Source organism: Apis laboriosa, unplaced genomic scaffold, assembly GCF_014066325.1.
Source record: "Apis laboriosa isolate Shangri-la unplaced genomic scaffold, ASM1406632v1 scaffold5_cov152, whole genome shotgun sequence".
Lineage (NCBI taxonomy): Eukaryota > Metazoa > Arthropoda > Insecta > Hymenoptera > Apidae > Apis > Apis laboriosa.
In genome coordinates, this window is record NW_025223857.1 from 570,182 (window position 1) to 593,138 (window position 22,957).

At 42.2% G+C, this 22,957-nt stretch overlaps 1 protein-coding gene across 3 annotated transcripts; it reads right to left on the minus strand.

The window, feature by feature from the left end:
- Positions 1-77: 77 nt before the first annotated feature.
- Positions 78-22,438, minus strand: LOC122717894 (acetylcholinesterase-like). 3 transcript variants are annotated; one of them, XM_043942388.1, is made up of 10 exons: positions 22,300-22,438; positions 21,695-21,991; positions 12,733-12,902; positions 9,337-9,662; positions 9,023-9,253; positions 8,415-8,706; positions 7,697-8,329; positions 7,390-7,551; positions 7,117-7,292; positions 78-2,867 (listed from the first exon to the last, which is right to left on the minus strand). In XM_043942388.1, exons 4-10 carry the CDS (start codon positions 9,647-9,649, stop codon positions 2,701-2,703), a joined length of 1,974 nt encoding a protein of 657 aa, XP_043798323.1. In that variant the 5' UTR covers positions 9,650-9,662; positions 12,733-12,902; positions 21,695-21,991; positions 22,300-22,438; the 3' UTR covers positions 78-2,700. The 3 variants fall into 3 exon arrangements, with proteins under 3 accessions (XP_043798323.1, XP_043798324.1, XP_043798325.1); XM_043942389.1 differs by lacking the exon at positions 22,300-22,438 and having other exon boundaries at positions 21,695-22,179; XM_043942390.1 differs by lacking the exons at positions 12,733-12,902; positions 21,695-21,991; positions 22,300-22,438 and adding an exon at positions 10,096-10,265.
- Positions 22,439-22,957: the final 519 nt, after the last annotated feature.

The following is a 22,957-nucleotide window of genomic DNA, read 5'->3' on the forward strand; positions in this document are numbered from 1 at the left end:
ATTCGAATTCAACGGATTCTTTAACTTTTATCTACAGGTGTGTGTGTGTGTGTGTGTGTGTGTGTGTGTGTGTGTGTGTGTGTGTGTGTGTGTGTGTGTGTGTGTGTGCGTCGATTTTGCGGATCTTGGATAAAAAAAAATCGTCACTTTTGAAATTAAGAAGAAAATTGGCATCGATTCGTTCGCGAAATCGAAGTGGTTCGAATCTTTGATTCTGAATATTTTTCCTCTTTCTCTAATTACTTAAATTAAAAATTAATTAATTAAAAATTCTGTAATTAATTCCTTCCTTTTACGATGGATCACGCAACGCAACAAACTGTACCGTCTTTAAACAGTATCCCTATTATACATGCTATGTGTATGTATATAGTATATATAACGTTATATATATTGCAGATCGAAATCATCGCAGTGAGTTTAACGCGGCGATACAATTTAGTTCCTTTCCAAATCTTTGTAACTAGTAAAATCGAGAGAAAACCTACGCGGTTAGGTTATTTTTCTCTCGTCGGTTCAAATTCGAAACTATATTACATAATATTATATAGAGTAATTAGAAACGCATCTCGAAATCGAACGTAATTTGAAAATAAAAATCTTCGTTTCGTATACACGTTGTTATTAATTCTTTCAAGCCAGGAATTGAATCAATGCGATTTCGAATTGAAGAAAGTGTTTCTTTTGATTAATTATAAGAAATATTTAATTCCATTCCATAAGCAAAATCAACTAATTATAAATAATTATAAACAATAATTATAAACAAGAGGATAAAGGATAAAGGATAGGGAAAAAGAAGCGAGAAAGAACAAGTTCGATTGAGTACCATCCCGTGTCAGAGAAAACGATTCGATGGATACCGATAAAAAGCAAGGCAAGAGAGGTTCGTTCTGGCAAAGCGCCAGAGATATGGAGGATGAAAACAGTCCTAGGTTGGAAAGGGGATTGGAAAGGCTTGTCTTTTGTCGATCGAAAGGGAGGGGGAGGGGAAGGAAGAAAAGAAAGGAAAAGACGATTTAGCTGATTGGAAGATTCCTAAGTAAGAAAGGGATTCCTTTCTATCATTTGCAATTTTCGTAGTGGCAATTTCTTTCGCCGTTCTTCGAACAAAGTGGATTTTCGGCGAGGAGAAGAATAATGGAAAAGAAAGGAACGAAATGTTTGCGGCAAACGGTTGGAGCTATTATATCTTTATATAATTCTTCGCTCATGATGACAACGTGAAACAAGAAATTAGCGTTTAAAAAGTTGTTAAAAGAGACGTTGCGTTTCTTCTGTTGTTTTCTTTTCACGCGTCAGTTACTTTGGACTACGTTAGTAGTTTGCTCAGCGTTTCTCTCCTCTCTTTCTTTTTTCTTTTGGAAGAGAAATAAGAACGGTTGTTACTCGAGGTAGGAGGAAGGAGGAGGTTGAGGAGACGTTAAAGCTCGACCTTGGTCGGTAGCCGGGTCGGTTGGAAGAATAGAAGCGTATTCCGGTGTAAAATCGATGGCGGAGTCGCGCGCGAGGAAAAATAGAGCGCGTGAGATGCGATGGGTTTCGTTTTCGATCGCGGGTCGACCTGCGATTAAGTCGTGCATTCGCTGTCGCGTCGTAAAATTTTACGACTCTTCTCTTTTCTCTCTTTCTCTCTGCGTTCATCTGGAGCGTTCGCGCCAACGATCTCGACGTGTTTTCTTCGGAAGAAAAGAAATCTTACTTACCGATCGACCGAAACGAAAATGGACTGTTTCGCGCGATCATTCAATTTATCAAATTGGAAGGAATCCAATTTGCGATTCCGATCCGAAGAACTGGATTCGGAAGAGCGGAGGGAATCAATTTCCAGTTAACGTGGACTTTACGTGGAAATTAATGTGATATTTCCGATTGGTCGAGAACGGAATCTTCGTTTATATTTTTGTTTTCGGGGGAAGAAGGGAAACCACGGCGGCGTATCTCGAAGGATGCGACGGCGTTTAAGTCTCCGCAATTTGTTGGAATGCGATCGACTCTGCAGTGGCTGCACCGCGTTACAAACATGCGCATGTATACGCGGCCGCGGGGTTATATAGATCGAATTGCGGCTCGCATTCGTAACCTGTTTCCACGCGATTGGAACCGTGTTAATAAAGAAGAGAGCGCGATTAACTCGCGCTCGATCGAGGGAAAGTTGGCAGGAACGAAATATCTTTCGATTCGCGTATTAGATAAAGCTTCTCTCTCTTATCTTCTTCCTTATCCTTATTCCTCCCATTACGCAATCCCAGTTACTCACGACGCTCGATCTCTCGAGGGGAATAAAAATAATCCGAAACGAACGAGGAAGAAACAAAAGACGGAGAAGAAACTTCGATTCAAGGAAACTATTCGAAATGGTTTTTCGGTTCGTCCAGCGTATACAGTTTCCATCTAGCCTCTCTCCTATCCCCCCTCGTCACCGAACGCAATCTTTCAATTGTAATTTTCTTTTTTTCTCTTTCTCACTACCGAAGCGTAACTGACTCGTCAGATCGATCGACCACCGCTCTTCTCCGTCATCCCATCGTTGATGATATGTTTGTTTCGCTTCTTGCCTCCGATGCCGGCGGGTTGCTCGTCGGCGATGACTCGTCGGTGACGCGGTACGAAAGGTCGTGGATCGTTTCGCTGGCCCGTGACTGCGTCCCATTGGCTTCCCCCGCGGTCCTCGACGGTCCGGAGACTCGGCCGCTCGAGCTAGACGAACCCTTTCGGATCGAATATCTCCGGTACCTCGTCGTATGCGCGAGTCGCGATCCTGTGGCTGAACAGCGTGCCGATCACCACCAGGCTCAACACCAACAACAAGCGTCCACCGTCGTTCACTCTCGTACCGCTGCACGTCTCTTTCGGCTCCAGCTTCGCTGTAAAAACGAACAGAGAAAAAAAAAAAAAAAAAAAAAAAAAAGAACAAACGTGAAAACTCTGGCAAACTTTGATATTTAAATCGCTTATCGAGTATAAATCCTGCCGCTCAATAAATGAAAGGAAAATTCGATTTCCAACGGAATGTTTCTTTGCGCGATGATTTAGATGGGTGTAGATGGGGATTTTTTTTTTTTTTTATCGGCGAGAAATCGTGAAATTAAACGCATCCTCCACGCATCTCGGCATCACGGTGTACATGCATGCATGTATGCACAGGTGTGTACGCACACGTGCGCACGTTTGCGCGCACAGACGTGCCGCGGCGGCATCGATCCACTTTGCCAGAGCGGCCAGTTCTCCACCCCCGCACCCTCGTTTACCCTGCTCGTCCGTTCGTTTCGTTCCTGGGTGCCGCGATCAAAACCCCTACTACCCTTTTCGTCGAGCCACCTCCACCGACTTTTCTCCATTGTTTTCTTTCTTCGAGGTGCGACCACCGATCAAACTTTACCCCCCTTCCCCTCCCCCTCTCCTCTCCTCTCTATTATACCTTTCTACTTCTACCAGTTTCTCTTTTTTTTTTTTCTTTTTTTTTCTTATCCACCTTTCGAGTGTAGCAAACCGAATGCGAATTCATCGAGAGAGAGAGAAAGAGAGAGAGAGAGAGAGAGAGAGAGAGAGAGAGAGAGAGAGAGAGAGAGAGAGAATGAACATCCGAAGTGAAGTTATTCCCACGAGTATGTTCGATTTCACGATCGATGGGAAAAGTTGGTGGAAGAGGAAAACCGAATTAATCGAATTCCAAGTTTCTCCATCCTCCATCTCTCACGCGACATATTTTCGTTTAATTACTTTACCGAAGTAAATGTCGGTCGACCGATTCCGTCGTGCTTTCTTCAACTTTTGCCCGCGAACGAATTTTCGGGAAAATGTGTTTTCGAGATCGAAATATGTCTCGAGAAATAAAACCGGTACAAAGTTCGTATTATTATTTTCTTATTATATAATATATAATATATAATATATAATATATATATAATATATAATATAATATATAATATTAAATATATAATATAATATAATATATAATATTAAATATATAATATAATATAATATATAATATATAATATTTTATATTATTTTTTTTTATATTATTTATATTATTATATTATATATTATTATATTATTATATTATATTTTATATTATTTTATATTATTTATATTTTTTATATTATTTATTTTTATATTATTTTTATTTTTATTTTATTTTATTTTATATATTACATATTTACGATGTAATAATAATTAGAATATTCGAGCACAGAGCGAGCTATTATCATTCCGTTCAGTTTTCTTCTTTGTCGCGAGCGACGGATGATCAATCGGTATATGCTCGGAGTGGAATAATACGCGATATCACCTTCTTCGCTTCCCACCGATCGAGCATCCGTGTTCAGAGATTAATTGCGACTCATCCGTCTGTTACATCGATATAGAATGTTAAACGATCCCGTTTCAGTTGAATTTTTAAAACGGAAATATCGAATGCCAAACAACAACAAAAGTGAAATCGAAATTGTCCGCGTACTTACATTTCGACCGATCGATCAATTTTCGAATCGAAAAGATACGGGTTAATAAAACGGATTGGAACACCGTTGTCTCTGTGCCGGAACGCCTGTTCTGCCGCATAGATTGCTATCCGTGCCCGATACGCAAGGGTGCGTTTAACTCCGTGACGTCACGGCTGCGGTAGACATCGGAATCGGTCTCACGGTTACAACACGCGTTACGCCAATGGATCGAATTTGGATCGTTAGCGATGATGAAAATGACACCTTCGTCCGCTCCCGTTCCCCTTCTCCCTCCCTCTCTCTCTCTCCGTCTCACGAAGCGATAAATTCTCGTTTAGCAGGTAAGCAGTAATCGGATGGATTTACTGGTCGATTGGATCGTTTTTGGGCAAACTTCGTTTCCTTCGTTCGATGGAATCGAAAAACGAGAGAGAAAATATTGGAACTATTGGGGGGAGGGGGAGGGGAGTGTATCTCTGTGGTTACGCCAATGGTTTACCGTGTAAACGAGCCATTAGAGCTCGTGACAACGACGCGTATACCCCGTGCCGTACACCCTCTACCTTCATTGGCGTGCGGTTAACCTTTCCATGCCCACCGACGTAATTATAAAGCAATGCCGCGACATCGTTGTTCTATTTATACGGTGACAATGCGCCAGACCGGAGGAGGATCGCATCTGCCGCATATGCGGACATTTTATTTACCCCCTTCTTCGCTTCCCACCTCTCGATTTCTCCCCTGCCTACGAGGAAACGAGGAAATCGGCGGTAACGAGAAATAGTCGAGCTTCCGAGTCCACCGAATCGAATCTGAACGTGAATACGTCCACCTATAGTCTCTCTACGTATACAATGGATGTTATTTCGAAAGGAAAGAGAGGAAGAGAGAGAAAATCGGTCAGAGTTGCAATTTTTCGCTGCACTGCCGCTTTTCATTCCCTTCTATTCATCTAACTATTCACGCACCCTCCCTTCCAATTTTCTTTTCCATCCGAATCGAATCGAATCGAATCGAAACTTTTATCGCGATAATTCGATTTGCGAGATAAGCTCAACTTAATATATATATATATAATATATATATGAAAGAAGGATTGGAAAAAAAAAACATCGAACGAAACGTTTATCGAGAAATAGTTAGGACGTATACCGCAATGAAACGGGGAAACTTTCCAAGAAGCGTTGGTTCGACGTTAGTGCCAATAAAAATTGGCTCCTCTCCGCGATTTTTACTTTAGGTGAGCGGCGTGCTGGCCCGCGCGACGCAATATCGTCGGATACAACAAAGAAGAACAGGATAGTCGATGGTTGGCTTGCAGCCATTTTCTTGTAGCCGCGACCTGTTTTTCCCGAGGTACAGACACGCGACAGGGTCGAGCACTCCTCTCATTTTGTTTGGCCCACGTCGGAGTCAACGGGATACGGAATCGTTTCTCTTGAGAAGAAGAATAAGAGAAACGTTCGTGTTCACTCATCACGATTCGAAATAGATCGAACTTGTTACAAATATAAGATTAATAAGATAATGTTCGAAAATATTAATCGTAGATAATTTTGAGAAAATTTATTTAAAAATATGTGAAGTAAAAGAAAGGAGTAAAATTAAAAAAAAATAATTTGTTAGAGATGTTGAAATAGAAGTTGAATTTGAAACTTTGACGAAACGGCAATAGCGGAGATACGTTCAGTGTTGGAAAAAAGTCTCGCGAGACGGCACAGGGGCAAGAGGGGTCCTTCGCTAGGATCGTTTATCTCTACTTCGAACGTTTTGTTGACAAACCTGACACCATACGCTATTAGTGGAAGAGCTTATTCGAATATTTGAAATCGTAAAAATTATTTACATTTATGAAGTTATATAAGGATAATAGAAACTATTAATTATTTCGAAGCATATTTATATATATTCGTATAATTATTATCTACATTTATGAATTAACTATCGTTACAAATAGTAATCAACTTACATATATTAATGAAAAATAAGAAGTTAGAATTCTTTAGATTCTAAAGAATGCCTAATACATCGAGGTTAAAATATAGATCGTTGAAGTTTTCTTTCGCGAGACTTCATTTTATAAATAAACAGTAAGTACTTACGACAAGAGACAACCGGTAAGGCAAAGTCGTTATTTCTTAAGGAAAGTACTCCCGAGACATTTAAAAAATACATTTTACCTGTTTCGCCACCGCGTAATACGAACCAAGGATTAAGTTTCTTCCTTATGCATAGGGTGTATTGGAATGGCACGGGGCCAAATCATGAATAACGTCGTATTAAATTGCACTCGCCCGTAATAGCGTAATCGGGATGGAATAATTCAGATCGCTGCTGCCAAGAAATTTCCAATTTTCGAAATTTCCTATTTTTCGCCGATGTTCCGCTCGTGGAAACGAAACAGGGTTTCTCGCAGCGAGTTACCATTTTCCAGACAGGAAAATTAGAGGAAATAGATAAAGAATGCTTATTCGTGTTCTCGTTTGATCGCACTCGATCGAGAATCTTTCGGTAGGTAAAAATAAATCGATTGACTCGCCTCCAAAGGTTCGACCAAGCGTATTTTCCCATTCAACAGGTGTCATCGGGAAGAAGAAAATGATGATCTTCGACGCGATTCAAGGGTAAGAGAAAACATATGGACGGGGAAGAAAAGAAGAAGTTTACTCACAAGTACCGGCGACCAGTTGAGGAAGATAGTTTTTCCAAAATATGCACTGCCTCACTCTAGGTCCATTCCCGATTTCCGAGCTGTTCGTGTCCAACGTCATGTACTCCTTCTTGGCGGCAGTGTGAGGTGGCCAGTATGCCTGCGTCCACACGTCCATGTCTCCGACGTTCGGATCCCTGGATCCAGTCGAGACGACACAGTAAACGTATGACGAACTTCTCTTCAAGAAAAGAGAGAGAGAGAAAGAAAGAGCTTCGCTGCTCTTCGACTTACCCCGTTTTCGCGAAATTCGCCCAATACCTCATCATTTTCTTTGACAGATTCACCTCTTCGGGGGTGTAATCTTTGGTCGGATCCAACGGTTCGCCGAACACATAACTGATCTCGTCCGCGTGCATCACACCGGTCCATCTTGGCCACGGATTGTTCATCGATCTGTGGAGAGAGAGAGAAAAAAAAAAGGGAAGGGAAAAGTTAAATCGATTTATCGTCGATTCAGATCGATCACTCTCCTCCTCCTTTTCCTCCTCCTTCCCTTTCTCGTTGTACGTTTTAATTTCGAGGACGCGCAGTCTCTCACCTGTGCTTATAATAATACATGTAAACGGTGTTCCCAGTGTCGGTGTACCGGCCAGCGAACTCGTTCACGTTGCAAGTGAACTGATAATCGCCGACGATTTTGTCCAGGGCGTCGCGATTCGCGTGCGGATCGTCGGGGCGGAGCCAGTCGGTGTACTCGTAGATAATGGCACGCCTTCCGAATTGATTGACGTACGGGTTTAATTCGGAAACGGCGCTAATGAACTGCTCCCTGCTCACCTTTACCTCGGACCCGTCGATGTGAAACAACTCGGTCAGATAATAAATGATAAAGTAGAAACCTTCCTCGGTGTTCGATCCCATCATGATGTTGGCCTTTTTGAACGAGGAGGTGGCCAACGATCGTTGCGGCGTCTCGTCGAGGAACGCGCCGTCGATCACGGGAACGAACGGGAACTCGCAGATACCCAGCGTCCCCCACTCGTTCTTCACCAGCTCGATCGGATCCTTGACGCGGAGGCAATCGATCACCTCCTGCAGGTTGTCGCGATCGTGAGGACAACCGACCGCTTCGGCCAACCTGATCCCTCGCACGATCGACTCCTCGCGCGAGATGATCGCCCAAGGCGCCGTCGGCGAGCCCGATTGCATGATGGCCTGGTTGAACAGATGCCTGGAAACGAGTATAAATACGAGTGTGTAAAGGATCAACCTTGAAATATAGAGAGAGAAAGAGAGAAAGAGAGAGAATGATATACCTTGAGAGAGGCGAAAGGAGGTGCATGGAAACTGAAACGGCACCAGCGCTCTCCCCGAACAGGGTAACGTTGTCAGGATTGCCGCCGAAGGCGGCGATATTGTCGCGGACCCACTCGAGGGCCATCACCTGGTCGAAGAGGCCTGCGTTCCCAGGAACGTCGGGGGTTCCGAAGTAGAGGAAGCCGAGGCTGGCCACGCGATACTGCATCGAGACAAGGATCACCTTCTCCTCGGACACCAGGGTTTTGTGATCGTAAACGTCGAGGGTTGCCGATCCGGAATAGAAGCCACCTACGCACAAGCATGTTGCGCGATTCGAGAGAGAGAGAGAGAGAGAGAGAGAGAGAGAGAGAGAGAGAGAGAGAGAGAGAGAGAGAGAGAGAGAGAGAAACTCTACTTTTACTTCGCGAACAACGCTTATCTCGTTCACAACACCTGTTGACGTTGTCCCTACAATGGACGAAAATACAACGACCGACGTACTACAATCTAGAAATAACCGCGGCGTCGAAAATAAGCGTTTCCCGCGAGTAAGAAGCGAGGCCACGTGTGAAGGAACGTCGTCTCTCTGAGAAAAAGGTGTGAAACACAAAGGCGTGGAACTCACCACCGAATATCCATACCATAACAGCAGCGTTGGTAGGCCTGGGACGTGGCACGACGACGTTCACGTAAAGGCAATCCTCGCTCAACGGTGTGTTCGGATTCCACATGGTCGCGCCCGCGAACTCACCGAACACGGTGTCCAGTATCTGTACGCAACTGTTGGGCAACGTGGTGGCGTTCAATATACCCGACCAACGTTCCGCTGGCCTTGGATGCCGAAACCTCAAGGATTCTGTAACAACGAAAACAATAATCTTTTTTCATTATTTTTTACGTTGCTTTGAAGAGAAAGACGAAGAAACGAGAACCACTTACCGAGAGGTTTCTGCGCGTAAGGGATCCCGAACCAGGCATCGACCTCCTTTCCCGTGGTGGCGGTCATGGTCTTACCCCTGACCTTGCCCTTTCTTGTCTGAACAATCAGTGGATCGTCGTTCGAATTGAGGGCGGCCGGTCTGGGCAATTCCTCGCCGCTTCGAAAGCTCATCGTATCTTCGTATGACATGTCCGCGTGATGTCTGCTTCTGTGGGAAGGCGTGCACCTGCACACGTCCAGCTGAACCAGCACCGTTAAGCTTAGCACCATCAGCACCTCGAACTTGGTCAAGGAATTTCGGTTTCTCGGCATCGTGTCTCCTCGCCTGAAAGAACACGCGGTAAAGAATTTTCGTTGAGGTGATTTTTCGATGATTTTCCGTTCCACGCATCTTTCGAATCGTGTATTTCCTATACGCGTCTCTAGGAGGAAATATATCGTGACGTTTCTGTACGAAGGTCCGCGTTGATTGGTCATTTCCTTCTACGTGTTCCGTTTGTGCGGAGCGATGGTGGTGCGCGCAGTATCGAAGTGTTACACGCGGAAGCGTTCGTGAGAGAAAATAGCGGATTAGCTGTCATCGAGAATGATAATTTATCATCTCGATCGTCCGTTTCCCTTCCTTCCTCGTAGGGAGGACGCTTATCCCACCTGCTGCTCGCCTTTACGGTTTTTTTACTCGAAAAAATCGAAAATATACGATCGAATTTTCTCGAAATTTCTCTCGTTTAAACCGTTACATTTGAATCTGTACTTACCCAAAATCGAACGAGACGAACTTTTTTTCCCTCGAAGGGAACGATCAGTTTCGAATTCTTTTTCGAAATTTGTTATTCTCTCGTGAAAACAATGGGATCGGTTCCATTGACCGATGTGACGACGATTTAACGAAACGAGAAAGGGTGCGATTCGAAACGAAGAAGATAGAAAGTCGGGACGACGCGAGGTGCCTTTCTATCGAGGCATCGACGGACACAGAAGCTGTGAACGGTGCCGACGTAAAAAGTTAGTTGCCCCCCTTTGCAGTGGTGGCAGCATTGTGCAACCCGCGATAACTTACGAGCACAACGGGACAACGTTCGTTACGATCGTCAATTATTTATTTAGTTTTTTTCCCCGCGATTTATCCTAATTGTCAATTGTCTCCTTTTTCTTCTTCGCTGCATTCTCCATACACTGTATCGTTAACGTTAACGAAGAAAATGATCGAATAATCCTTCTTTTCCGAACTTGTGATTCGAGGTTATTTTCGTTCACGAATGCTATGATAATCAAAAGTGAAGAAAGATCTACAATATCGGTTCGATAAATCACCAACAATTTCGACTTTTCCATTCGATCAACGAGAGAGATATAGAGAGAAAATATCGATTTGCACAACGAAAAGATGGATAAAACGCGAGAAAACGAATTTAAATGTTTCGATGTAATGGGATCGGCATCGTTGTGTATATAGGTGTGTGTGTATCAGTCAATAAACGCGGATGCCGTTCCATTACGTATGCGTTCGTACGTAACGAGCAATTGCCGCGAGTGTCCCGGAAAATACAGCGGCGAAATTTGTCACGGCGGGTGGAAATGGAAACCGGTCGATTAAACTGACAAAATCAAAAGCGTTGCCTCCTCCCGGTCATGGTTGTGTTCCGTTTTATCGCAAGGATGCAGCCGCGTTATCAGCCCCCACGATTTATTCGTCGAAATTATTCGATAATTTGATAGAATAGGAGACAAATATTGTGAATCGATTCTCTTCTTTCGATGAGAGAAATATAAATTGAGACGCGACGATGAGAATATTTTTTACGTACACGAATTAACCTAAAAATAGGAAAAGAATGGTGAATAAATCATGCGAAGGCGCGTACTCGTTTTTCGCAAAGTGGATCGTTCTATAATTAATTACGTTGAATAGAGATAGAGGAAAAATAATCGTTCTCTCTCTCGTAGTTTATGTTAATTTCGTTCTATGTGATCGTGTTTGGAGAATTATATACGCGCGTAGATATTTTTTTTTTTTAAAGAATCTTGCTTTCGATTTTCAACATTTTTCGAAAAAGAAACGTGTTTTCGAGATGCGATATTATTAATCGACTCCGTTGGACGTGGGTTGATGAATGGGCCGACCCGGCGTACCAATTAGACCGGCAATCCGTATATAGAGAGGGTAACTTGGAGCTATTCGACTCTGTTCCAAATTAGTTACTTAGTTTTCTCGCATCTCTCTTCTCGTCCAACGAATTTCCTTCGATATTTTTCCCAAAGAGAGAAGGGAACGAAACAAGTGCCGAGAGATGGAAAGAGTTGATACATATCGCGAAACTTTTTGTTGCTTTTGAAGCAAATACCACAAGTGATTCGAATAGTGCATATTAACTGGACAAAATTCATTTTCAAATGTATAAAAAATAATTGTTTCAATGTGTAACAACTATACGTTAAAATTTTAAATCCTCTTTTTAAATTTATAGATTAAATGAAATACGCATAGGGAAACAACTAATCAGATAACCGATCGGTCGCGTTTCAATAATTGAAAAATATTTTATAAATTTATTAAGAATAAATTATCAATAAATTTTTGTTTTTTTTTTTTATAAATTAAACGTAAAGTTAAATAATTACTTTATATTAGAAATTCACGCAATGTAACGATTTGTCAATGATTTTTTGTTACGTTCCACGAATAAAAGTCGAATAAAGTACAAACTTTATATTTTTTTTTTTTATTATAACTTTTTTTTAAAATTAATTTAATCTAGCCATTGATATTTATGGATTAATTTTAACTCATATTATATTATTATATTATAATATATATATATAATAATATTCCTAACTTTAACTGACAATTTTTTTATTTTTTGAGCGATCGGTACGCCTTTTTATTACTGCTTTTTTTTATAATTTTCAGTTTTATCTTTTTTATCGTCATTTCATTAAATTATTTATATTTATATCGAATAATTTATAAAATAGGATTGACGAGAACATTCTGTAGCAAATAATCGTAACTTCTTTTTTCAATACTTAATTTTAATACTTCCAAGATCTAATTTGTGAAATTCGAAGCGCTTTCTAAGATAATTGCTTGCTACAACTTTTTCGCTATATCCACCACGTAGATATTTCGCGCGGTTCCTTCGAAGAATTCGAATCACAACTATTTGTATATTCGTATATTTTTTTATATCGATTATTATGTATTATATTTAGTCATATTTTTATGTTATATTCATTTTTAATTAAATGATAAATCGTAAAAAAAAGCAGTATCGTTAATTTTTTTAAAAATTAAATCTCCATATCAAAATTGGAAAAAAATAATTTTGTCCAGTTACTTTATTCGAACCACCGTGTCAAAACGAAGGAGAATAAAAAAAATGGAAGTTACTTACAGTGTTCAAGTCCAAATGCGGTGATCGAGGGGGTGGTATTTAAGGGTGAGGTAACGGCGAAGACGAATGGCGGAAGTGGAGGAAAAGCCCTTCTTTCGATGCTGCGAGGGGCAGATCCGTTTTCCCGCCCTTCCGTCTACATTCCAAGTTCACGGATCATCGCCTCTTGGCTGCAAAATCGGTGGAAAAAAAATTGAGATCGGGCGATCGTGAGTGGAAAAATTCGAAGAGATCGTTAGCTCGTCGAAAGAACGATCATTTTGCTTCCCAAAATTTCGAACAAATTTAATAGGGTGATTCTAAGAAAAAGAATCGAGAAATTTCCTCCAGAAGCAAAAAAATACGATCTCAACAAAGATAGAGAGAAATTGTGTCTTTTTCTTAGAAAAAATCTTTTCCAGAGACAAGATCTCTCTTTGTATCTTCTCCATTAAGAGTCGTTATTTCTAGCTTATTTCCAGGAATTTTCTTTTCTCTGTGAAAATACACGTAATAGATTATCATTTGTTACGAAGGAAAACAAAGGAAAAAAATCTATCGCAGAAAAAAAAGGTAGGTTCGTTTTTTAATAAAAGCAAGATACGTTACGATCTTCCCTCCAATGTACGCGGTACATTGGCCACCAGAATCTGCCCCATGAATTACGACAGGCCGGGCAAATAAAACCGGGATATATACATGCGCGCGGAACAATCCAGGAATTTCTAATAAGCGTACGTCCCACTTTCGAAATTCATTTCAACGCCGGTGGCGGCACCTCCCCCCTCCCGGGAACGCGGATAATGAATTTGGATCGCATCGCTGAGATATTCGCTTTTTCTTCCCCCGTACTTGATAATTATCGACGCTCGATAACTCGCGATTATAATAAAAGTTTTTGGTTTTTTATTTTCGTTTTGTATATAATTATGTAAAAGTAAAAATTCGAAAAGAGTTTGTTTTTCAAAAAGCAAGAGAAAAGATAAAGAGGATTTGACGGAGGGAGGGGGGAGGAGGAGCTTTGTTTAGGAAACCGTGTCGGAATCGAGGCGAGACGAGTCTCGTCGAAAAGGACGGCGGGAAAAGATTTCCCAAAGGAGATTCATTTTCCGGATGGAGAGAGAGAAAGGGAGCTCCTCTTTTCATTGTTGGGAATATCGCGCGACAGCACGCCACGGAAACAGAGAGAGTATTTATCGCGATGACAGTTACCAGCTTCCTGCCAGGTCCTGACCTCGCTTTGCATTCCACGCATGCGAAACAATCGCGACAGCTTACTCTGGCCCGCGGCGATGCAATTTTAGAAGAAGAAGAAGAAAAAAAGATTGTATATTTTCGCCACTACGGTAAATAACACGCGTAATTTCATTATCGATAATAATATTTTTTTCTTTTCCTTTTTTCTTTGTATATAACAATGGAAGAAAAATATTATCTTATAATCTTGCACGGATAATTTCGCTGCATGCTAGTGCAAATTTATATACCGAACAATCGTATTTTATCTTATCTACGTCAGAATCGATGTCTCTCGGATCTTAAAAAAAAATCACAAATCTCTCTTGATCTATTTTCCCGAGATAACAGAGACAGAGAGAGAGAGCAAGAGGGGAGGGAGAGAGGAAGATTTTCATCGTTGGAACCAACGGTGTGGTAAGAAGCGTTTGGACGGCATCGTCCACGTAAAAAAGTTGAGTTTACGGTTCATCGCTTGTGTGGAAACAATGCCGGGCCGGCTTTTAAACGAAACTGCCACTCGTAATGGGAATCGTTGTTTCTCTCGTCGCCCGTTCGTCCTCGAAAAAATATTTAAACGTTAACGGTTTCGATGGTTCTCGAAAAATATTCGAAAACCAAATTTTATTCTCTACACGCGCAATTTTTTCCGATCAAGTGTTGAAAGGAGGAAAAATTCAGAAAGCACGTTTTACGTCGAGAAAGAAAGAGAGAGGGGAACTTTTTTATTTATTTAATTCGCCAAAGAATTCGACCTCTAGCACGAGTTTTTTCTCGGGCCATGGTCGAAACCAAGGATTGTTTCCATTCCGCAAACTTTGTCACGGAACTTGGGATGAAACGAACGCTGTAAGGATGCATTTATTTACGTGTTAATCCTCGATTTCGATCCCCACCATCTTGCAATAATTATCGATTTATCTTTATCTTCGAACCTTTTCGCTCCTCTCTCCTCACTTCTCCTCGTTCAAAAAAACTCATTCACCGAGAACACGTACCGTAGTGAAATTCCTTTCATTCTAATCCCCTTATCTTATCTTTCTTCGTATCTCGCTTGTAATAAATTAATTAGCGATAAATTCCATCGATCTATTTTCTTTTTATTTTTTTCCTTTCTCCCTCATATATAAATCGAGTTATGAAATGTTTATATATGGAAATAAAGCATGATAAGAAGAAAAAAGAAAACAAAGAAGAAAAAGAGAAGGGAGGAAGTAAAGGAAGGTTGGCAAAAGCAAACGTAGTAGAGGAGGAGGAAGAGGAGGAAGAGAAAGACAAAGAGGTTTGGGAACCGTGGTGGTGACCTAGAGATGTCACTGGGTTAGCGTGCTCATGGGCCATCCATAACCCTGATACACATACCAGGTTTTAGCCTGTCGTAGAGTGACGTGCACCATCCTGCGGATAAAACGGCGCATCCAACAAAGTTTCGCGTTCCACTTAACCCTTCTTTCTTTTTTTCGTTTCCTTCGAGCATCCGCACGCGAATTGCGGATGAAGTGTCCGATCCTTGATAATTTCCTTCATTCCTCTTCAAAGAAAAGAAAAGAAAATTTATCTTTGTCTCGAATTCGATTTCGCAGACGGATGAAAAAAAACGGTGTCGTCTTCTCGAAACGAATAAGCTTCGTAAGGGGGGGAGGCGGTCGCGTGTATGAATTTTCGTCAGCGAATTTTCCAACGACGTAACGAGAAATTCGACCGAGATAAAACCAACGACAAACAAGCGGATTTAATCTTTGAAAATCCCTCTTCCTCCCACCACTTTCCTCCTACTTTCTATCCGTTGATCATCCCGCTGAAACGCCGAATTGTCGGACGGATTGGAAAAACGATCGGTCAGAATATTTTTGCTCGGTCAGTCAGGCGGACGAAATTGGGAGAAAGGGGGGAAGGAAGAAAGGAACAATCGGTGGGAACAATACCGTGTGCAAGGTTATTCGAGAGGGAGAGGAAAAAAAAAGAGAAAGAAAGAAAAAAATTGGGGGAGGGGAGGGGGAAATTGTTGATTTCGAGCGATTAAATGAAAAAGTGGAACGATGCAGGACGCGAGGAGGAGGGGGGAGTAGCGGCATCGCCGCACACCGTCACGTGTCGGAATAATCGGACGGCCTGAGGCCAGGACTCTCCTCTCTCTCACTCTCTATCCCTCTGTTGTTTCCCCCCTTCGCACAATGCCGTGGAAATTTTCGGTGGTTGCATGAATTTGGCAGGAACAATGTATCACGTTTCGGCCTGCGAGGGGTATGACGATGATAATAGAGGTAGAGGGCAGAACCGCAACGTATCTGCAGTACAAGCTACATCGGTGCTTGCAACCGTATGCGCGCACATTTATGGGTTGGCGCGCGTACAAAGGACGTGTGTATGGACCCACCAATCGTGTAAGCGTACGTGTATGTGTATGGGTGGAGAAGAGCACGTGCAAATACACGGTTGGCGGAACAGCCACGAAGATCCAAAGCGATTATCTCTATGGAACAGTTTCTCTCCTATATGCGTCGAGTTATAAATTATATTCGTTCGATTTTCGCATTTTTAGGAAATAATGAGTAATCCAGAGAAGAGTAAGAACTTAATGATGGTTCGAGATGAAAAGGATAAAGGATCGAATAAAATTCGAAGGATTAGGATTCCGAGGTAGCAATGATGATGATCCTTGACCCGATTTCTCGAGTCAAATATCAAGCCAACCTCGTACTCGTGTCCGAAGCTTGTCTTTAAGCAAGTCGTTAAAACGAAAGGTCTTTCTCTTTCTTTCTCTCTCTTTCTCTTTCTCTTTCTCCCCTCTTCTTAAACCGCGACGGCACTGTTTCACGGCTCGTTACCGTTTCGCGACTCGACTTCGACCAACCGCTTCCTCAGTTAAAATAATAACAAATAATAGGAGTCTTGACGAACGAATAATTCGGATAATTCTTTTCTTTCCGATTCTTTTTCTCGTTCACATCTATGAATCGAGTTTAAACGTTTTCAACGCAAATTGTATTATATAGAATACATATAGAACTTATTTGAGTGAATCTCTATACGTATATTATTTAAATTAATATACGTGAAGCGAAACGATATACGGAAAGTTGATACCAGAGTTGGGCATTAACCAACGTTGAAAATGTATCTAGTTAAAAATTTCGAATAAAGCGTTACTTTAAGTAATTACTTACTAAAACGCTTGATATAATATTTATTCCTAATAATATTATTATAGTCGATCCACTTTTCATATAATCTCGGCCGTTCCATTACAATTATTCGCGATTATTATTATATTTTGAACGATAAATTATCGAAGCAACTTATCGAAGTAACTTTATTCGTAACTTCAACTATTAAATTTTCCCCATCATCCCTGGTTGACGCGAGTCACGATCGAAAGCTGGGAGTTTAAGTGCCAGCCCGAGCCAGACACCGAGATATTATGCTTCCTTCGATCGACGCACGGTTTCCATTCTTTCTCTCTCGATAATTTAACGAGTCGATCGATGCGATTTGACAACGATACGATGATAAAGAGACGATGTGATTTTTTTTCGAGAAAAAAAAAAAGAAAAAAAAATATGGAAAGGTGTCGTCGCAGAGAGGTTTGCGGAAAAGCCTCTCTCCACGCGGATTGAAAAAGCTGTTGGAACACGACCACGCGGCACGTATAAGGAGTGGAGTGTTAATCGGCAGGCTCAAAGGAAAACGAGACCCGGTCTCCTCTCCTCCTCTTCTTTCCCCGAGAGGCTTTCGCTACTCGAGTCGATGCTCCTCCCCGCGTTTAACACGGTTGAAAAAATATTTTCTGTTTCAGACGAGCACTTCCGACACAACGACTTTTTTCCCATTCTTTCTAAACGTCGATTCTTTCCAATCTTTCTCTCCACCTTCTCCTTCTTCGTTCGTTCGAGAGAGATTTCACGCGACGTCGGAATGAAAATCGTGAAAATGGAATGGAGGGGGAGGGGAGAGACATTAACGTTGATCATTACGTTATGGAAGAGGAGAATCGAAGAATTCGTATTCGATTCGGAAACAGAGTTGGTCGAGTTTTCGATGCAGCCTTTCGAGGGAAGAGTTCACCACGGTGGCAATGCGTCGGAAACTGCTGCAGCCGCAATGCAGCTCCGGGTGCAAAGAAAAATCGTTCGTGGCCGGATGCACTTCTGTTCTTTTCCTCCTCTCTTTTTTTCTCTCCTCCTCCTCCCCCCTTCTATAATCTCGATTCTTACGCAATCGTCCATTGTGACGGACATCGTGACAAACTATCTTACCTACGCGAGTGGGTGGTTCTTCCACGAGTCTCTTATCGAAGAGTTCGAGAAAAGGATAAGAGAGAGAGATATAAAGATATATATATATTACTATTTTAATGTAATTTTTTTTCGATTTATACGAGGAATAAAGGGGAATAGTCGGTCTGAAGGGGAATAAGCGGATCGACTCGATTAGATAACGATACAAGCGGAATACAGGAAAGGATGGCAGACGTTCCACTTTCGATCGAGCCGCAGGTTTTACTTGGAATTCGATCCACCACGTCCGTGTTCCTTTTCACGAGATCGAATTGAAAAAGCGAAAAGAAAGGAAAATGTCGTCGATGACAGCACGTTTGCGGGATAACAAAGCCGCCAAAAAATTCGGCCTAAATTCGAAGAAGAGATTCGAACGAGAGAGAAAGAGAGAGAGAGAGTCGTTCGATCTACACCCCCTATTAGGAGAATAGAGACGGATGACGGCGATCCAGAGTCTGGTCACGCGAGCCCGAAACGGTTCTATATAAACGGTTACGTGTCAGCCGACACGGAAAGGACCTAGAAAAGGGAAGGTGGTGGGGGTAGCTCTGCTAAGGGGATAGGAAAGGATGTATTAACCCGGTTAGATAAGGATCTAAGGAGAGAATGTGGCAGCGCGATGGAACGTTCTAACGTTTCCAGCTGGTCCCAGTTCCAGTTACCTTCTTCCATTAAAGCAACGCGAGCCCCCAATATCCTTCGCAGCAGTTTACATTACTCGCTCTCGCTCTTCGTTCCGACTAACTTTTTATCTACTTCCCCCCCCCCTTTTTTTTTTTTATTTTTTTTCCTCTCCCATTTTCTCTTCTTCTCGCTTCGAGGAACGATCGAGTAATCGAAGCTAAAGATTATCGCGGATCTGGAAGAATTTCGCAGACGCGCGCAGATATCCACCGCGGATAAAGGCCAACGTCCGTATCGGACCGTTGATCTCGCCGCTCTCGTATCGTCTTTAACGAGATGCGCGTCTTTTCTTTTTTTTTTTTTTTCCACTCAACGAATTGAACGAATTTATTAATTTTTCAAGGCTTCGTCGCTTCGGGTTAACCCTTTACAGTTGACGAATTCTCGACGAGCGATTTATATTAGATTTCGTTGTCTCCAAATAATAAAGAGCGTGAAATAATAAATTTATTTCTTTGTCCGAAAATATTGTAAACTTTATAATTTAAAACGGAGATACTCGATCTAAATTTATCATCAAAATTAGATGGTCAATTAGTCTCCTTCAGATTCGACAAAAATCATTGGTAAAAATATCATAAGTTTCAGAAGCCCTAAAAAAAAAAATGAATTTCAAATTAGAGGATGAATTTGATTTGAGAACCGTTGAGAAACGAGGTTGATCGTGTTCACGAAAGAATTAGATAGAGAAAACGAAAGCAGAATGATAGAGATAGCCACACGATATTAAGAAAAATTAAAAGAGTGATAGCGATACCCCGCAAGATTCGAATAGTTCAGAATGAACTTATGAAGAAATCTAATTATTTTTATATTATCCCTAAGATACTCGCATATGCGCAAAATCATCTTTAGTTGCTCGATTTCGCTCTCGACCGAAAAAGTCGTCGAGCGCAAAGATAATTAATATATATACATATAGTCGAGTAGTAGTATNAAAATCATCTTTAGTTGCTCGATTTCGCTCTCGACCGAAAAAGTCGTCGAGCGCAAAGGTAATTAATATATATACATATAGTCGAGTAGTAGTATAGTCTCGCTCGAAGAAGCGACTTCTCGCCCCCTTCCGTCGTTTAGAGGAAATTTGGACGCTAAGGAGGCGGGGCGAGGGGAGAGGGGAGGGAGAAGAGAGAAAAATTTCGCCTCACTTTCACCTACATCGCGGCGTGGTGTATATAGGCGATATGTCGCGACGACAGACGTGTTGTATTTAACGTCGCGCATTGATTCGGTCGGGGAGTAGGTGAAAAATAGTCGTCGGACAACGGGAGGAAATGCATAATTGTGGAATCGAGCGTAGTTGGGTCACGGCTCCTATTTTTAGTCCGTTGCTGATTGCGAAGTTCTGAAAAGGAGAAGCAAAGGCCATCCAGCGTGTGCGTCCACCAACGTTTACATTAACCCGTCCCCCACCACCACTTTTTTCTCTCTCTCTTTCTCTCTTTTCTTCCGTCCATTTTATCTATTCCAACTATACTATCTTATCTCTCTTTCTTTCTCTTTCTTTCTCTTTCTTTTGCAAAGCATTTCGACCGTTGATATTCGATACAAAGGTAAGTCGCGCTTGACCACGCGCGTCCATTTTCTTTTTTTGTCACGTGTCCTCTCTCCTCGTCACAAACCTTGTTTCTCTAACCCTCCTCTCTATCTCTCTCTCTCTTTCTCCGAGAGAAGTTAAATATTATTATTGGGTCGCGCTTCGAATTTCATCCTCCTAGCTGTTTCTCTTTTCCCCGTCGAAAATTGACGCGAAAAATTGTCGCGAACACGGAGAAGGTGTAATATACAGGAATAATACGGGAGTGCGCGGACGATAAAGAAGATGCTGCGAGAAAGGAAATTTTTTATTCGAATCTTTTGAAACGGGGTTCCACTTTTTCAACGAACCGCGCGATTCAAGCCTCTTATTTCTTTCTCAACCTTCCCGTGAGATCACGGTGAAAGAAAAAAAGAAAAAAAAAAAAAAGGAAAAAAGTGCGTGGAATATTAAAATACGCTCTCTCTGTTTGAGCGAGGAGGAGGAGGAAGGTTGAGAAAGAAGAAGAGGAAAAAAGCTGCTGCCCTCGAAAAGCGGGGGGAGGAGGGGGGATAAGGAAACTCTTTTTTTTTCTTTCTACGATATTTCTAATTAAACTCGATCAAAGCGAGACCGAGCTTCGACCTTGGCTGCATCTCCTATTTAAGCCTGTCAAAATTTATTACCAAACTCGGCTACTCCAAAGCTTCCATTAATCCCTGATCTATTTCCGTATCCCGTTGATCTTATCGTCTTATTCGATTCGACTGTTCGCACAACGGGAGCCGATCCTTCCCTCGAGAGATCGACCTGCCCTCTTCTTACGCGGGACAAAGGAACGGGCAGGCGGAACGGAGAGCAGAAGTTTCGAGTCCGCTCGCGGAACTAGTGGTGAGTTGTCCTTAATTAAAAAGTGGTTCCTCGTGGTACTACACTTCTGGCAAAAAAAAAAAAAAATCGTAGCCCGTAACGATGTGACAGTGAAATCTTTATTTACATTGCGTGGGCACGGGACATAAACAAAACGTGGAAGAAAGAGAAATTTTGGGTACTTTTGCAAAATGCGTGCATAGCTCGAAAGGGATATTCGAACTACGATGGATCTCTCGAAACGAGAGATAGAGGGAAAATTTCTTTCGGGTAGAGAAAGAAAATTGACAGTTATGAAAAACGGGTGAAAAAGAACGAGTCGGATACGAGGAGTCGAGAGAATTCGAGAGGGGAAAGAAATTGAAATAGGAAGAGAAGAATAATAAAAAAAAAAACTCACGAATTTGTAAGGGAGCAATCACCGTCGCTGCCGATTCTCCTGCCTCTGCTGCCCTGTCCAGCTCGACAACAAGCACCAGCGATGAGAAGGAAGCGAGGCTACCCCAGAGAGCTGGTTTTCCGAAGAATCTTTCCAAAAATTGAGATTTCTCTCTCCACGATCTCCCTCCTCTTCGATGATCCCGTGTTCAATGGCTCTTCATCGAGGGGCAAGAAATTTTCTCTCTATCCTTGTTTAGCGATGGTAATGGTAGCGGTGGTAGTTAGGTTCGATCACTGTGTCGATCACGCGTATATACTGGAAGAAGATCGGTGGTGGGTTGAGAAGTCGAAGAGGAACGACGACGACGATCTCGACGACGAGTCGTAAATCTCGAGAACGGAGAGAGAGAGAGAGAGAAAGAGAGAGAGAGGAATCGAAATAACCACGCGAAAAAGTAGGCCGGTTAACCGTTCAGGCCGCACTGACGAGTCGAGCCGTGCCAAGTAAGGGTGAACTGGCCTGGCATCCCCACTCGATTTTCACCCCCCACTCCTACCGGGATACCGGTTCCCTCTCTCGCCGTTCAACCCCCAGGCCGCTCCCCTCTTTCTTTCGCCTCTTACCTCTCCACCTCCACACCATCTTCCGTCGCTTCCCGAGCCTCCCGCTCTTTTTTATCCTTTATCCCGATTTTTCCTCTTTTTTTTTCTTTCCTCTCCTCCCTTTCTTCTTCTTCCTTTTTTCTTTCCACGTCGAACGGCACCTCCATCGCCACCACCGCTGTCGCCACCGTACGTACGCGCCGCTCTTTTCCTCTTTCCTCTCCCCCTTCCGCCCCTTAGACGCTCTTTTTGCTCCGCCGATCATTTCAACTTCGCCGTTAGGCAGGGATTGGTTACGTTAATACATCCGTCCAACTTTTCCATCCTAGGGGAAAAAAAAAAGAAAAAACGAAGGATCGAGTTTTTCCCATAATATAAATTTTCACGGACGACAAGAGAGAGTCTCAAATCCTTCTTTCTTCCTTCCTTTCATTCCCGGAGAATCTCAGGCTTATCCGTTCACGATTATTTATTATATACGTGTCGATAGTTTATTAGCCGGCTTACCTTCGAAGGCCTTGCCTTCGTCGAACCTTCCGTCCAATAACCAAGTATTTTAATATAACGCCATAACGATCGATACCGCGCGAATTTCATGGCCACATGAGATACAGATACCTTTCCGGATTTATGGAGATTTATGGTTCGTCCTTTATCCGCCGATGCGACAAATTTTTTT

Bases quoted from the DNA above. Each gene is read 5' to 3' on its own strand.
- LOC122717894 (XM_043942388.1), bottom strand. From the start codon at position 9,649: ATGCCGAGAAACCGAAATTCCTTGACCAAGTTCGAGGTGCTGATGGTG. The intron at 9,254-9,336 runs GTAAGTGGTTCT...TCGTTGTTACAG, and splicing joins TTACGCGCAGAAACCTCTCG to AATCCTTGAGGTTTCGGCAT. The intron at 8,707-9,022 runs GTGAGTTCCACG...GCTTGTGCGTAG, and splicing joins TATGGTATGGATATTCGGTG to GTGGCTTCTATTCCGGATCG.